Source organism: Pithys albifrons, chromosome 4, assembly GCF_047495875.1.
Source record: "Pithys albifrons albifrons isolate INPA30051 chromosome 4, PitAlb_v1, whole genome shotgun sequence".
NCBI lineage: Eukaryota > Metazoa > Chordata > Aves > Passeriformes > Thamnophilidae > Pithys > Pithys albifrons.
In genome coordinates, this window is record NC_092461.1 from 4,749,940 (window position 1) to 4,766,731 (window position 16,792).

The window sequence follows — 16,792 nt, forward strand, 5'->3', positions numbered from 1 at the left end:
ACCAACCTACTACTTTTAGAAAAACTACTAAGTCCACAACCAATCTTAGAAGAACCCAGAAAATCAGAGGGGAGGAGGTGGTTTTTGTTGGGTTTGTTTGTTTGTTGGGGTTTTTTTAATTGTTAAAATTATATTACAACTTTCAAGGATAAGGCAGAAAAAACACCTTTACTAACAACTTGTCTAATGGATATACACTAACCTGCCCTTTAAAATGAAGTCATCTGCAGGTATTACACCAGCTGGAAGGTGAATTTTGACAAGCCTTCTTTTGCAGTGTTTCATGTTCAAATAAGTAGTCTTATCCTACAGACAAAATCCCACTAAAAAAGTCAGACAATCACTCAGGTCAAATATTCATATCAAGTCTGGTTACTTTATTTTTTATCTGTGCAGTCAGTTAAAAGAACAGGTAACGATGAAAACAGACAACCACAGAAGCTTTAGGTACAGTATTGTAACACTGAAGAAGCAAATGACCACACTCAACACATTCTTTATGCTGGTCATTTCCAAACAAAACAGAAGGACATACACAGGTCTAGTTCAGTGTAAAACCTGATATTAAGCAGCAAGGTGATCACAAATTGCAGCACTGTCACATACAACACAGGTAATCACTGCTTATTCAAAGTTACACAGCCCCTGCAACAAAGGTGATATGACTATATTTAAAATAAGAACTTAAAATACATTCAAGAGAATGGCTGCAACAATAAGGCAATAGTTTTAAAAACAGATCCCACTAAACAAAACAAGACCAACTGTGTAACCTGTTGCCTTCATAAGATTTCAGACTTGGTTGGGTCAATTCAAAGTTAAGTGCTCACCCACCACTAACGTTTCAGAAGTACATTGGTAAGAACACCTGAAGACATGAGTATATTGGACTGCCAGCAATCACAACCCAGGTCTTATCACAAATACATTTCCACACATACAGCTTCACTTCTACAGGTTTGCACAAAGTGCCCTGTACAAAGATTTTACTACAGATTCCTTCAAGAAAAATTATGAACTGACAGGAAACATTAGCATTCCAAAATTCTTCCAAACCATGTTATATTATATACCTTTGGCCTGCTACTAATAAGATCATTAAAGTTATACACTAGGCAGACAGCATTATTGGCAGCTATGTCACAACATTAAAAAAATAGCATCAGCTGTTTAAAAAAGGAAGAGACTGAAAAAAACTTTGGGGAGTGAAATGTACACCTACAGACAGCAAGGAAGGGAGAAGGAAGTTGGCCAGAGCAGCTGAGCTACTCAGAGGTTCCACGTCCATCTTATTGCATATTTGATCAGTGTCAGCATTCAAACCCACACGGAATTCTCCTTCATTATCTTGCTTCAGAATCTTGATTCTTGCACCTTCAGAGCTTCCCTGAACTAGCTCTGTATATTGCTGTAACTTCATATTTCTTCACAGCTGCTAGAAGCATGGACTAAGTTACTGTGTTATCTCAGCCAGGGATACTACAAGCATCAGACTTTTGCCATCTTCTGTGCACTAAAGTCTAAAGTGGAGTGTCAAATCCTATGTCAGTACAAAATAAGTATCTTTATTTCTAAGCCTGAACTAGCAAAGTTTAAGACAAATATGCTAGTTTTGTAAAGAAAATGGACCAGTACTTGGTTAGCACTGCTAAACTGAAAGTCTCACCCTGTGACAAGACATACAGACACAAGAAAATTGTGACACTGAGTTGTGTGAGGCAAACTGAAAGCAGCAAGGAATAGAATCTGATTGCTTTTGCTCAGTTTAAATAAATGGGAATTTTACCAATTGCAAAAAAAAAAAAGAAAAAACAACCAACCATCATTAGACATTCCTTTGTCAGCACACAGGATAGAGGAGCAGACTGTCAGTATTCCTACATGTGTTTAGAGAATATAATCATGCTTCAAAATGTAACCTTATGCTTATACACACACGCCAGCAAATGAAACAAGGCCTTTTCGACTCCAAAGCAAAGTCAGGGCTGATCTTACATATTTTAATACTGAAACATCTAAATGATTTTAAGTGAATGCCCTCATTAGCTTTTGAACACCATTCACAGATGACTAATTAAAACATAAAGGCACTAAACAAGTGCTCTTTTCCCAGATGTAGGCTACTTGATCAAAAACTGAAATGGTGCTGCTTTTAGCCATATAATTGAACCAAACCACAAGTTTGGAAGGTTTAAACTTCCTAACAGCTGAAAATACAAGACAATTTTATAGTCCTGATTAAGTTTTTATACATGGAACAATGATCCAAACACTACCACATAACCAAATTTTGAGAGAAAACTGAAGCTGTTGGTATTTCTCTCTCATACACACATATCAGAGGTGGTACATGCATGTTCCTCCTCTTTCCAAAATCTCATGCATCCATCTTCAGAGCTGCTAGATAAACAGAAGTGGAGCTCTTCATTCTGAAGTGCAATGCCAAAATAGCTGTATAATTCACTCTCAGAGAAGACAGGAGCAACTGCCTATTACTGGCAAAAATCCTAAAGTCCTCCAGCAAACATGAGGTACCAAATTCACTGCTGTGACACTGTCAAAGTGTCACAATGATGTCCACCAAATGGGTCAGAGTGCCACAACTGGCTCCAGGAAAAAAGTTATGTCAGGTACCATAGACCTGATTGTGAAGGTGTACAGAGTGAACCAGAGAAGTGCTGAGTATCCAAATGCCAAAGATGGTACTTCAGAATCCTGAACAGTGAGTAGTACATAACCCAGGCACCTTCTCAGATTCAACACAAGTTGGACTTGCAGTGAAAGGTTCAGGAAAAAGATACAGAAACCTAGTAGGGCTGTTCAACCTGTAACCCTTCTTATGCCAAAACCAAGAAAACAGGTCTTGCCATCCAATTGCTTTCTTTGCCCCTCCTTGTTTTTTTTTAAAGGAGATAAAGAAACCTCCAAATCATGTGCATCTAATATTGATTTTTCATATTTCATTTATACTTTTTATATATACAAGAACTTAACTAAAATCTCACTTTAGAATACGTTCTAAAGCAGGATATTCTTTCAACTGTTTTTTAAGTTCATGTGTATTCTCAAGGTTGAAAAAATATATATATATTCATATACAGCTAAGGAAATAAAACTCGATTTCACTATATGTAGTTACAGTGCTGTAAAGAAAAAAATAATTTAGAAATTATTTCAAGTCTGAAATGTTTACTATGTTCAGACTAATACAAAGGCTAAGCCTATGGTCCAGGACCTGTTTTTCATTTGCATGCTGAGACTGGAGCTACAGGAGCTCAGCATTTTTCCAGTGGAGATTTCTCTCCATCCTTCCATTCTTCCAGTATTCCATGACTTGCTGCTGAAGCCCTCCCTGAGCCCTTACTGGAGTAGCATCACACATTGGTAGTTCAGAAGTAAAGGTCCACACATATTAATGCTACCTCTTAGGTCAGTTTTTCAGTAAGATCACACCACTGAATGACAGTCCAGAGATGGTTAACCATGCAGAGTTACTCAGGAGTTCAGTGGAGTTACTTTAAGTCGTGTCTTCTGCAGGTGCCCTTCGCTGTCGAGCTGATTTCTGTCTGCTTCTCTGAGGCGAGGGTGGAGTTTCCTGTTCAGCTTCAGTCTCTGAAGGCTCGTTGTCTCCCTGCTGGGACCCCGTGTCACCTATCAATTCTCTCAGGAATTTGAATTTAGACAAAAACAATTGCCAGACCACATACCATCCTGCAAGAGAAAGAAAAAAAGGTACGGCTTAGTTATTTCATACAAATTGATAGTCAGATCTCAGGAAAAGTGTATCAGAAAAGGAGAAAAAATTGCCAACGCCAACAGCCCCTCCACAACACATCCACTCCTTTCTACAGCCCTGTGATGCCTGACAAGTCTGAAAAAAAGACTCCAAGCCAAATTTTGGTAGGAGATAAGCTAAAAGGGTAGTTACTTTAATGAGCACCCAGGCTCACTCAGGAGTACATTGACGTGTGCGTGGGCAAGCTTTGATTTCCATGGCTTTTATAATATCATCCATCTGACCATTTCCAGTCCAACCCTTTTCTGCCCCAGTCCCACCCTCCAGGAATTGGGTCTGGGGTCAGTGAGACCCTCTCTTCATCAGTCCTCCTCTTCCTCGAGCTCCTGGAGTTCTTCCAACGTTCTGACTTCTGGGTCACTCTGCCCTGTCTTCTTTTGATACTCTTCAATCTTGTACCTTGAAAAAGAGACTGAACAGCCAAAGGAATTTGAGCTCCCTGTCCTGGGACAGGGGGTAGCAAGAGAAAGACATTAAACTCAAGCTGCTGGAAATATTAACCTGCTAGATCTGCTTAGCTACAGCTACTGTGTTCCTAAAATCTATAAAATGTGAAAATCAAAAATCCTTCCTGCATCACCTATAAATACCAATTCAACTTGATAAAGTTTGTCCTCATCCAGAAGCAACATTTGAGCTCCAGGAAAGGACCTACACACTCTGAACTGAATTGCCACAGCAAGGTGGATGATCATGGTCACATAGATAAAGGTCGTAACTGTCGAGAGAAAAGGAATTCCTGTGGTTATATCTAAAACAAGGACTCAGAATTCATTACACAGGTACTATAAAAAGGCAGCACTAGAACTTCTACTCTCAGCAAACGCTTCACTCTGAAAATCACATTTTAAAAGCTGTATTACATAATCATTATTAAGCACACTTGCTGAGGTCTTCAAATTAATACTATGTTTTATAATAAATCCTCTTCTGAAAAGCACAGTCTTCTTACGTTCACTAAAAGACCACATCCCCCAATTCAAGGAGTTCCCTCACCATGCCCAAATCCCACTAAAGTAAAATTAACATTGCCTGGTAAATTTATGATCAGCTCTGCTGCTAAAATCTTCTAGGTCCCAAAATTACCCAAGTAGAATTGCAATGGTCCCATTTCTAGAATCTCCCTTAAAAACCATTTAAGATCCACCTCCTCCTCCTCCTCTCTTGTCAGTGTGTTTCTCTAACAGGCAGCCAAGGAACTTAAAAATGCAGATAAAAGTTCATCTCAATCACAACCAAAATTTTCATTTTAGAAGGTCCCCCTTTTATCTGTGTATTTAGGTCAGGAGAGTCTGGAATCTTATGCAGTTAAAAACTGCTGATATCCCTTTCCTTATGGCTAACCAGTCAAGTTTCATCACCCACAGAACAGGAATTCAACTTCTCTGTGAAATACACAGTTAAGTGGAGCAAAATTTAAACAGCTATTTGAAAACAAATGCCACACAACCATCATTTGCAACATCAAAAAACACCTATCCTGCATAGAGCTATAAATTAATAGTCCCATTCTGTGTTCAGAAGGTCTTGCTATTTGAGCTATTTGAGCCTATGCTGCTGTCTTGGGTTGAGCTGGGAAAATGCCAATTGCCCAACACAGTGTTAGAGCTTCCCTCTCCCTGCTGAGAAAAGGGAGGAAAGGCAAAACCCCCCTCAAACTAGGTTTATGCTTAAACTAACTATATATATTTACACAGAAAAGAGAAAATTAAGAGAAAATTACAATATAACACACACTTACACAAGTTAGGTATAACAACAATTTTCTACCTCCCACTAAAAACAGATTCTATCACTCTAGATCCACAAGCACCCTAAAAGACACCCAGCAAGAAACAAAGTATAACAACAAAATATTTCTGCTTCCCTGAATTCAAACAAAAGGCAAGTAGTGGCAGCAGCAGCAGGGCCCAGACAGCAAGACAGCAGCTGAGTTTCTTGCCTCTACTTCAGCCATGATGGAACTGATTGACCACCTCCCACTCCTGTATTCATACCTCAGGTTTGCATCATCTGGTATGAAGTATTTCTTTGGTTGCTTAAGTCAGGTGATACCTGTCTCTCCTAATCTATGTAGATTCTCTGAGCCTGCTAATTTGAGGCCTGGCTAAAACCACCACAGCTGCTGAGCTATTCAAACATGAAGAGCCCTATTGTATCTGTACTCCCAGTTACACAGTTCTGCCATCAGAAACAGCCTTCTGAGCATGGACAACACGACATAAACATATTAGGAAGGGGGAGAAAGACTTGTAAGTGGCACTTATACAACCACAGCACCCACAGTGTTTCTTCCTCTTCTGTAACCAGAGTTTAGGGCAAAATGAGATCCCACCCTTCTTTTTCCTCCTGGAATACTTTTCACATCCTGCATTTTTTAATTTCCATAATTTCTCTGCTGCTAAGGAAAGCTGGAGGAAAACTTTTACATGACAACCTTTTATGATCTAAATTAATTCCTAAAGCCTACACATGTGTTTCCTTTCCCATGAATACCTAAACCTTGAAATGACTTGTGATTAAATTGAAAGTTTCTTTCACTGAAGGGCATTTCAGCTCTCTGAGACCTTCAATGCTTTGTGCATTCTGGAGACCTAAAATCAATCCATTCTTCTTATGGTTCCAAAACATCACTAGAAGTAATTAGATTTTCAAAAGCCACGCTCATCTCTAGTTCACACTGGAAAGAAATACATAAAATATTCCAAGTAAATACAAGGCACTTGTAAGAAAGTGCAGAATATTACAAGTTCTTACCCAATGCCATTTGTTGACAAAATTTGAGACACTTGACTTAGCAGTGCATGGGAAGTGCATCCTACGCACGTGGCAGGGGGAACTCTCAGCCACAAATTTTATCCTGGTGTTGCACTTCTATTTGGCTGTTTAAAATCCAAACTAAAACACCCACAAAGTGAATTATTGAGAGACACATCACTTCCAGACAACACCACATGGAGGGGGGAAGGAGGAAGATGAGCCAAAAGTATTCAGGGCATTCCCAGAAGAGTTATAGAGCACTTTACAGAAGCATGACTTGAGTAATTTTGGTGTCAATAAATACCCCTTAAAGGGATATTATAACATAAGCTAAATAAAGCAAACCACATGTTTCCTCTACCACTGCAAACAGGCTACTTAACACAGAGAATTACTATGGGGTGTGTGTTGAGAAATACTAAAGAACATTCAAAGTTCATTCACACTCTCAAGAAAAACAGCACTAATTTCTTTTTTGTTTTTGATCTGAGTTAGAGAGCACAGTGGTCTCAATATCCAAAACACAAAGTACCTGTAAAGAGACTTTAGAGCTCTGTAGCTCAAGACTACAAACAAGACAGAGTAACTAATCAGCCAACAAGACTGGTTATAGCAGACAACAACCAGACTAATGATAACAGGCAAGTGAACAAACCACAATGCAGTGGATTGAAAAGAAAATTACAACAGGCTTAGCCAAAGGTAACAGTGAGAGAGCTTGAAAGCTGGAGTTTCAAAACCTCACAAGATCTCCCAACTGTACCAGAGACATTTAGGTATAAAGTAATCAAAGCAAAAAGATCTTTCCTTTCACTGGCTGTAGTAACGGTGCCAGCTTGGATGGAAAGTTTAGAAAAAAAAAAAGAAAATCCCCAACAAACACTTAATCTGAATCAAGTTAAGACTGCCTCTTCAGCTGAGACTCCCTGTCGCCTCAACGTTAGTAAACAAGTAAGAATTTCCTTGGAAATAAGCAGACTACAAAAGAACAAGTTATTCTGGATAAGAGAAGATCTCTCCAGCGACAATATCAACTAAATACAAAACCACACACACAGACACAAAGCCTGGAGGCAGATTCACAGTTACCTCTGAATCAGAAGACAAGGCATATTTTATTAATTTCTCATCCTCTTAAGAACATTGCAAAATGGTCCCGGCACTTTGCCATACTGGAGAACTCTAAGTTACATAACAGTGTATTTTAAAACAGAAAATAATTGCAAAGTAATTTAAAATACACACCAAAAAAGGAAACACATTGTATTTATAAATACATTAATAGCAAAATGGCCGGGCACAGAGTGGCTGGAGAGCAGCCAGGCAGAAAGGGACCTTGGAGTACTAATTGACAGGAAGCTCAACAGGAGCCAACAGGTGTGCCCAGGTGGCCAAGAAGGCCAATGGGATCCTGGCCTGGATCCAAACTAGCGTGGCCAGCAGGCCCAGGGCACTGACCCTTCCTCTGGACTCTGCCTTGGGGAGGCCACACCTTGAGTGTTGTGTTCAGTTCTGGGCCCCTCAGTTCAGAAAGGATATTGAGGGGCTGGAGCGAGTCCAGAGAAGAGCAACAAGGCTGGTGAAGGGACTGGAGCACAAGTGCTGTGGGGAGAGGCTGAGGGAGCTGGGGTTGTTTAGCCTGGAGAAGAGGAGGCTCAGAAGTGACCTCAGCACTGTCTGGAACTGCCTGAAGGGAAGTTCTGGCCAGGTGGGGGTTGGTCTCTTCTCCCAGGCACTCAGCAATAGGACAAGGGGGCACGATGGGCTCAAGCTCTGCCAGGGGAAATTTAAGTTGGAGATCAGAAAACAATCCTTTCCAGAGAGAGTGCTCAGGCATTGGAATGGGCTGCCCAGAGAGGGGGTGGATTCCCCATCCCTGGAGGTTTTTCAACTGAGATTGGCCGTGGCACTGAGTGCCATGATCTGGTAAAGGGACTGGAGCTGGACCAAGGGTTGGACTTGATGATCTCGGAGGTCTTTTCCAACCCAATCCATTCTATGATTCAAGCAGTACTGGAGTTCACCTTGGCTGGTATTTTGTCTCATCCTATATCCTTGACTATGCACAAGTTCCTCCCGTCTGCAGAGGAACATGGAATACACAAAAACAGCAATAAGACCACCAGAGAAAGAAAATCAGAAAAAGCAGGAATGAAAAAAAACAAAGGCAGGAAGTTATTAGTTTGACTTTTAGTAGAGCAATTGAAAATTTGCTATGTTTACAGGCCCTCAGTGGTTTCTATGTCAGATGTGATCAGTTTACAAATAGAGACACTGCTAGCTGCAAGTCTTCTGTGCTTCCTCACTAATTCAGATTAACACTGAAAGTAGCAGTTTTAAGCCTCCAGAAACATTTAAAAGAAAAAGAAATCAGGTCATTTATTAAAATACATAAATTCCTGATTCAGGCATAACCATTTGCTTTTCACATGGCTGAAGAACTACTCCAAATAATTTCTGATAATTTGTGCTCTGAATTTTGTCTTTCCACTTCAGAAAAAATTATAAAGTGATTTTTTTGCTCCATTATAAAAGTTTTGATGGTACTTCTCACATTTTATTTGCTATGGGCAGCAGAAATCCACATGATCCTAGGATGTCTCTTGGATATTTCAGTTTATTGTTCTCTCCAGGCAATCACACAAGTCCACTCAAAACACAAATTTCATCCCTTTAGGCTCTTGACCCTGTAAGTCCTTTCATAGGGCTCTTTCAATACTTCCCATCAGATGGCTCTATAATACTTATATAATTAGATCAAGCTCAGTTAAGATTATATCCAGTCATTCCTATGTCAGATTTATCCATTAATTTGTATGTCTTGCTGGCTTGGCATTTACCCACATCCTGTCACATGCACCACTCTGGCAGTTTCTTCCCCACCTTCGTACCTACAGGTTTCAGTTTTTTACATCCTGTTGGCCCTTCCAGGTACTGGGAAACTGCCTCTCACTAGCACAGATAAATAATTAAATTGAAAATAACTTGTACTCCATTTCTTCTAGTAGTTCTCCTGGAGTGTTTTCCATGATAAGAGAACTGGAGTTGTAACAATATTAATTAATTAACAAATGTTGTATGATGGAAAAATAATTATAAATAATGTAAATTGTTATCAAATCCTACTGAGTCACTTCTAACAGGGCAATAGTTCAAATGTCTCCACTGCAAAAAGCCCCAATGAACACATCAGCTTCCTGTGTTCAGTGCTTTTGAAAACTAAGTGACTTTAAGCAATGATTTCGTAAACTTTGACACTGTGGAAAGCAAAATACATTCAAGGATTCAAAGCATTCATTGAATTCAAGATGAATGTACAATATGTATAATTACTTTTGTTCTCTTTAAGCAAGAAAGCACTGGGCAAATGTGTATGTTAGTCAGAGTTAAAGAAATGCTTAGCATTTCAATTCCATTTGTCACATACAGACAAAAGCAGAAAGGCCTGAAGAAAATGATCACTGTTTCCTAAGTTTGAACAGCGTGTTGCAAAATGATATTAATCATTCAGCAAGACAGTAAGCAAAGATGTCGTATGCATACTTTGAAAACATAAAAACCACAGGAAGTACCATGTCTCCTTTTCTAAAAGATGAAAAAAGTGGCCAGTCAACACCTGATCAGGGTAGAGAAACGTGAATAAATATCCACTTTAGTTCACTGTTCAGCCTGTAACAATGGACAGTGCAGGAAAAGACCACAAGACCAAGCCAAGTGTAGTCTTGCAGTTCCAATTATTTATATTTCACAAATTTCCTCACTTAAGATTTATTACTATTGCTTAAATCTGCTGACCTTTCTTATGTGAACTTTGAATGAGAGAAGTTTCAGCACCCAAAATATTCTTGGTTAATGAACTGCAATTCATTTCCCCACTGTGTAAAAGAAAACTTTTTGTTTTAAGCTTGATGATTTAACTTCATGTGCTCCACCATGATGAAATTTCAGAGCCATTCCCACTTAACCTTTGACATGCCATTCAGTGTTATAACCATCACCCTTCCTCCAGTCACCTCCTTTCCAGGCTGAACAGATCTAACCTGTTCAGAGTTTCTTCATGCAGAAGTAATTTCACAGCTGTCCACAGAGAATCACTTAGGAAACCCTAACTTTCAAAAAAACCCCTAGGATTTTATTTTTTTTAACTTTAACAAGAAAATAACCCATTTCACACACACACACACACACACACACACACTGAGACACACACACACACACTGAGACACACACACACACACGGATGATTCCTACAGCAGGATGACATTTTCTATTTTATTTCCAGCTTCTAATATTTGACTTGCCTGTTTGCTTGCTACAAAAGCACTAAACACATATTTTGGAGAAATGCTTGCAATTACTTGAGCTGATCCTTTCTTTGGGATACTAACAGCTCAGTTTGAATCCATTGTATTTCTCTATACAAATTATGCACTACACATTTCCCACTTTATGTGCATTACTTCAAATATAACTGGACTTCACTTCCCATTTCATTATCTAGTTTGATATTGCAAAATCTTTTCATAATGCTTTTACCAACTTGACCACAATTAACATTTTTTTAAAGTATTACATGCCAGCTGACTCCTCACTTTGTTCCCTTGCTATTTTAGAAACAACTTATTAACCATAACCCTGGCAAGGTGCCATCAAGGTGCCAGGTGGGTTTATAAGTCTCACAAGCCTTTCATCACAGGCTATAGCATAGTTTTAGTTTGGTGGTTTGCTGGTTTTTGAGAGCTCCAAGCTCAGTGTGTTGATCACATCACACACACACACTGCACTCCTGGTTTCTTCCAAGAACTACAACAGACCCGCAAGTTGCACCTCCCACTGAAATAACCCTTCTCTCTCCATATGAGAAAAAAGAAAAAAGGCAAGCCTTGGATCACAGAATCATGGAATCATCAAAGATGGAAGAGCCCCTTAAGATTATCCAGCCCAACATCCACCCAGCACTGTCCCTGTAAGCCCTAAACCCCCAAACCGCATCACTCAGTGACAGATCCAGACGCCTTTTAAACACCTCCAGGGATGGTGACTCCAACATCTCCCTGCACATCCTATTCCAATGTCTGACCACTCTTATTAATGAAAAAAAGCTTTCCTTGTATCTAATTTGAATCTCCACGTCGCAGCTTAAGGCCCTTTCCCCTGGTCTTCTCATTGCACGCACGGTGGAAGAGAAGGGCCCCCACCTCACTGCCTCTTTTCAGATACTTGGAGGGAGCGACGACGTCACTCCTGAGCCTCCTCTTCTCGATCCACATCAGGAAAAACCTCCTAAAAGCTGCTGCTCTCAGCCTTTGAGAGCAAACAGATGTCAGAAGCAGAGGGATGCCGGTCGGAAGTTTTACTTCTTGCATTCCCTGGCATTTCAGCCCCACGGCTGTACCAGCCGCACAGGGTGAGTGCTCAAGGGTCGGTTTCGGAGGGAACATCGAATTAAACCCCAATTATGGCTCTGGGAGCGTATCAAGACTCGGAGCGTCTCGGGAACAAAGAGAAGAGGGCGCTGCGCAGCTCCCACGCCCCCCATACCCGGGGCACGGTGCCCTTCCAGTCCCCCTTCAATTCGGGACAAGAGAAGCCCAACCAGGCTGTGGACCCCCCCCCCCCCCAGACATCAGAACCCGCCCCAGACAGCGGAACTCCCCATCAGACATCAGAACCCCCCCCAGACATCGGAATCCACTCGGACCGCGAAACCCCTCCCAAGATCACGGAACCTCCTCCCGGACCGCGGAACCCTCCCAGACCGCGGAACCCCCTCCCAGACCTCGGACACCACCCCCCCCCCCCGATCTCGGAACCCCCCAGCAGACCGAGGAACCCCCTCTGACCGCGGAACTCGCCCCAGACCGCGGTAACCCCCAGACCGCGGGCCCCGCCGCAGCCAGGCCGGCGGGAGCGCCCCCGGAGCGCCGCTCACCGCACAGCATGAAGAGCAGCACGCATGCGAGCGTGGCCACGATCACCAGCAGGGTCAGCCCGATGCTCTGCCACATGGCGCGGCCGGGGGCAGACCAAAGGAGCCGGGCCGGGCCGGCGGCCGCGGCGGCGCCGCTCCTGCTTCTTTTCCTCCTCCTTCTCCTCTTCCTCCTCCTCCTCCCACCGCCCACAGACCCGGCGCTGCCGCGGGGCGGGGCTCAGAGCGTGCCGCGCGCCGCCAGATCTGCTGGGAGTTGTAGTTCTTCTCCTGCCTCAGCCGGCCGGAGTAGGAGGGAGGCACCCGCCAGTCGAGACTACAAGTCCCGGCGTGCCCTTCGCGCAGCAAGGGGCGGTGGCGATGGTGGTGAGGGCTGGGCGGGGCTCCGGTGCGGCAAAACCCGCGGGCTGGAACCTTGGCCAGGGCACAGAGCCCGCAGGAGTCCCGTGCAGGGGTTTGAGTGGGGATTCCAGGGCAGGCTGGATGAGGCTCTGAGCGATCCGGTCTAGCGGAAGGTGTCCCTGCCCATGGCGGGGAAATGGGAACTGGGTGGCCTTTATGGTCCCTTCCAGCCCGAGCCATTCTGTGATTCCATTATTTTATGGTTCTGCGGTTGAGATTAAGGGGTGGGGCAACCTGATCTGTTAATTCCATTTCCTCCCTCTTGCCGTTCCTGCCCTTGCTTCCCTCAGTGCGATGGGTGAGGGGACACTGAAATTATCCAGGCCTCTGCCGAGGCAGCAGCTCCACATCGGAGCCACCACGGCCTGGTTCGAATCCTACATGACCTTGGCTCTTGCCCTCTTGTGGTGACACTTCAAAGCCAGCCCTCCCCACTCAAGAGAAATCTGAGGAAATAATATCTCCCGGAATTGTGAACTAATCTTGACTGTGATACAGACTTTGCCTTCAGCACTGAAATAAAGTTGTAACTTTCCTTTGTAGTGTAAAAGGTGCTGGTTAATGTTTCAGAAACTATGAAGAATGTTTGTGTAAAACACACAACATAGAAGCTTAATTTCCTGTGGAGATGCCACCATTGCATCAAGGCAGAGAAAGCCAGTCCAGTTCTCCTTTGGGTGTATTTTATGCAGTATTTTAAAATCTCCTCTTTAAACTGAAGCTAAAAAATGTTGGTGTTCATGATCTCTGAGCATGCCACATTCCTCCTCCTTTGAAGACACCTCTGAACCAAAATTACTGCCCATGCAGACCCACATCCACATCCTTAAATTTGCTGTCACTTCACCAAATCACAATTCACTCTTTCCATTCCTAGCCTTCTTTCTCCACATTCCCAGCCTTTTATATACTCTGCCTAGAGTACTAAACAACTTAGCATGTCTTTTGCAAGTATCATTTAATCTGAAACATACTTTCTGTTATTTTTCAAATTTTTACCTTGATATGTCTACTGCTCTTTAAATGTCATTGTAAGCAGTTGTTACATGTACTTAAACAAGGTTTCATCTGTATTCCAAATAAACAGCACTAACAGTTACTACCATATTAGCTTTGAAAAATAAGCTCCCTCCCAGCTACACTATTCTGTTTCTCTGATTTTTCACTTGTAGTCTGCAGTTGGAGTAAGTTCTCTGGGTATGGGATCACCACCTTCCCTTTTCTGTGAAACAGCTGTCACAGGGTTATTAAAATATTTCATCCACACCATCCTCTGGTTCCAAAATGTTTTATTAGTGATAGTTGGTTAATTCACATCCCATACCCAAACATCACAGAATCATACAGCCTTTGTAAGTGAGGTAAGAATTACCTTGAAACCAAGTAATTTTGGAGTGATAAATATATGTGATCCATGTATATAGGTCATGGATATATATGGAGATAAATATACAAATATATACTCCTAAGGATCATATATAAATGATCAAACATATATGATCCCATTCAAGGCAATATGGCATTTCAGGCACATCATGTGATTTTTGGCCTGTGCAAGGCCAGGAGTTGGACATAATTTTGATGGGTTCCTTCCAACTCAGACTATTCTATGATTCTAATACACTAGGAAGTAAAAAATAAAAACAAGTAGTGCTTAGAGTTCTCATATTACAGTGTACAGGTTGAGGGCCTTTTAATCAATGTGTGCTCAATTTGGAAAACTTTAATTTTACTTATTTAGATGTCCCTTTCTCTAGTTCATTCACCAAGCTAGTCCCCTTGTTGTAGAAAGCCATCAGGTCAGCTGAACATGATTTACCATTCATGAATCTATATTAACTAGTCACAATTCCCTTGACCTTCATGAGTTTGGAGACCACACGAATTCCAGGAGGATTTTCTCTATGACCTCTCCAGAGACTGACAGGAGGTTCACTGGCCTGTAGTTCTCCAGATCTTCCTTCTTGCTCCTCTTGAAGATAGAAGAGATGCTTGGTCTCACCCAATCTTAGGGACCCTCTCCCATTCACCACTGTATTTCAGAGCTAATTGAGAGTGGCCTTGCAGTGGCATCAGCCAGCTGACTCTGCACCCATGGGCACAACGTCTCAGACCCCATGGACTGAGGTACCTCCAGATTGTTTAGGTGCCCCCTAAGCTGGCCCTCCTCCACTGAGGGTAATTCTTCCTTGCTCCAGACTCCAACTTTTTGGTTGCCTGAGACTGTTGAAGGCCAGTATGGATGAACTACTGAATTTGTCCTCAGGACAAACAACAGCAAGTAAAAATTACTTTCTAGCATAATGACTGAAGCACTTCAATAGGAGAGAGTAATTCAAGCCACATAAATATAGACAAAGGGTAACTGTGGATGTTACACTCTAACCAACCCATGAGATAAAAGGAGAAACTCTTCCTCCTCCAACCATTTGGTGAACACAATCTTTGTTACTCTATTTTTCTCAATACATGAAATAAAACCTTTCTTTTGAGCCACTTTGAACACACTGTGTCAGTTGAAACTTATATACAGATCTCCATCTGAATGGAAAAACCCCAACATATTATTATAGGGATTTTATCTAAGATTTTTCTTCAGACTAAAGTTAAGTTATATGAATGAATACACATCAATCCCTCCAGATATCATTTCATGTGCTAATGTGCCAAAAAATTGTACAATCCCAACGATGATGCACTTGAGATAAATGAGTTGCAATGTGGATGTCATTATTTTTCAAAACCCCATGAAATCACACTAAAGAAACCAGGTTACTCCTAGGGGACACATGAGGTTTTCTGATCACCGAAGTTCAGGGACAAGGTTGTTTATACAAATCTAAGCTTGTTCTGTCTGGTTCCTTTATGTGTGCAACGTGGAGTTACAGGTTTGGATATAGCTCACCCATTCCTTGAGGAAGATGGGAAAACTCACTCACGACATTATTGCCTCACACATGCTCACTGCATACTATCAATATTCTACATTTAACACTTTTCCCTACGATGCTCAACACTGATCAAACTTTTCAATTCTCTCAGTGTGTAGGAACATGGACATATTCAGGTATATTTTGGGGGTGGGGAAAAGAGGATGCTCAGGTCATCAAGCAGCAAAAAGATTACAGCACAAGACTGGTGAGCGGGTACTCAAAGGGCTTCTGCCCAGCCGTGGGTTGGCTCAAAGCAGCAGCACTGGACGTGTTCCCTCCAAGCAGCAAGGCCCTGCAATGCTGTGAATAAGGGAACTAAAAGCTCTTTAGCTCAAGGAAAGAGGGGTGCAGAAGCTGAGGGCACAAGCCTTATTTTCAACATGCAAGAGCTGATGAATCTAGACTAACCAGTTGTTTCACAGCAGCCAGTTAACTAGTGTTTGTGTTTGCATAGTAAGACAAGAGGAGGGATGTTATTATCCTTCCTTTACCAGGGAGAGGACTGAGGCTGAAATACACATTTGAAGTATCAACTAGTTTTTGACTGCCCCTTCTGGCCTCCTTTTGAGCTGGCATGTGGGGAAAATCTCATGTCCCCCTTGAGTGTAGGCTATTTGTAGCACAGCTTTCACTCTTGTCAGGTACTGCTGTAAGTGCTCGGCACTTTGACAAATCTACACTTGGTTACCTAGAGGCAGACAGCAGAAAAAAGGAATAAAATCATTGATTAGCTGTAAAAAAAATATGTAAATATCATAGAAATTATATAAAGTGTGTACTGTAGTGCAGGAAAGGAATTTCAGCCACTTTAATAAGATTGGGTTTTGTCCTTTTTCAGGCTCTTGCCTCATCCATGTCCTCCTGTTTGTTTATTATCATCTGCACCATGCATTGAAGAGTCTTGCCAAAGGCTATTGTTGCAAATAAGGCTTAGTAAAACAAATATGCACAAGGAGAGCAAGTTAAAGTAAT

General features: G+C 41.9%; 1 protein-coding gene across 1 annotated transcript; it reads right to left on the minus strand.

The window, feature by feature from the left end:
- Positions 1–356: 356 nt before the first annotated feature.
- SMIM13 (small integral membrane protein 13) lies at positions 357–12,679 on the minus strand. Its single transcript, XM_071553261.1, has 2 exons — positions 12,489–12,679; positions 357–3,711 (listed from the first exon to the last, which is right to left on the minus strand). Exons 1-2 carry the CDS (start codon positions 12,562–12,564, stop codon positions 3,518–3,520), a joined length of 270 nt encoding a protein of 89 aa, XP_071409362.1. The 5' UTR covers positions 12,565–12,679; the 3' UTR covers positions 357–3,517.
- Between the last annotated feature and the right edge of the window lie 4,113 nt (positions 12,680–16,792).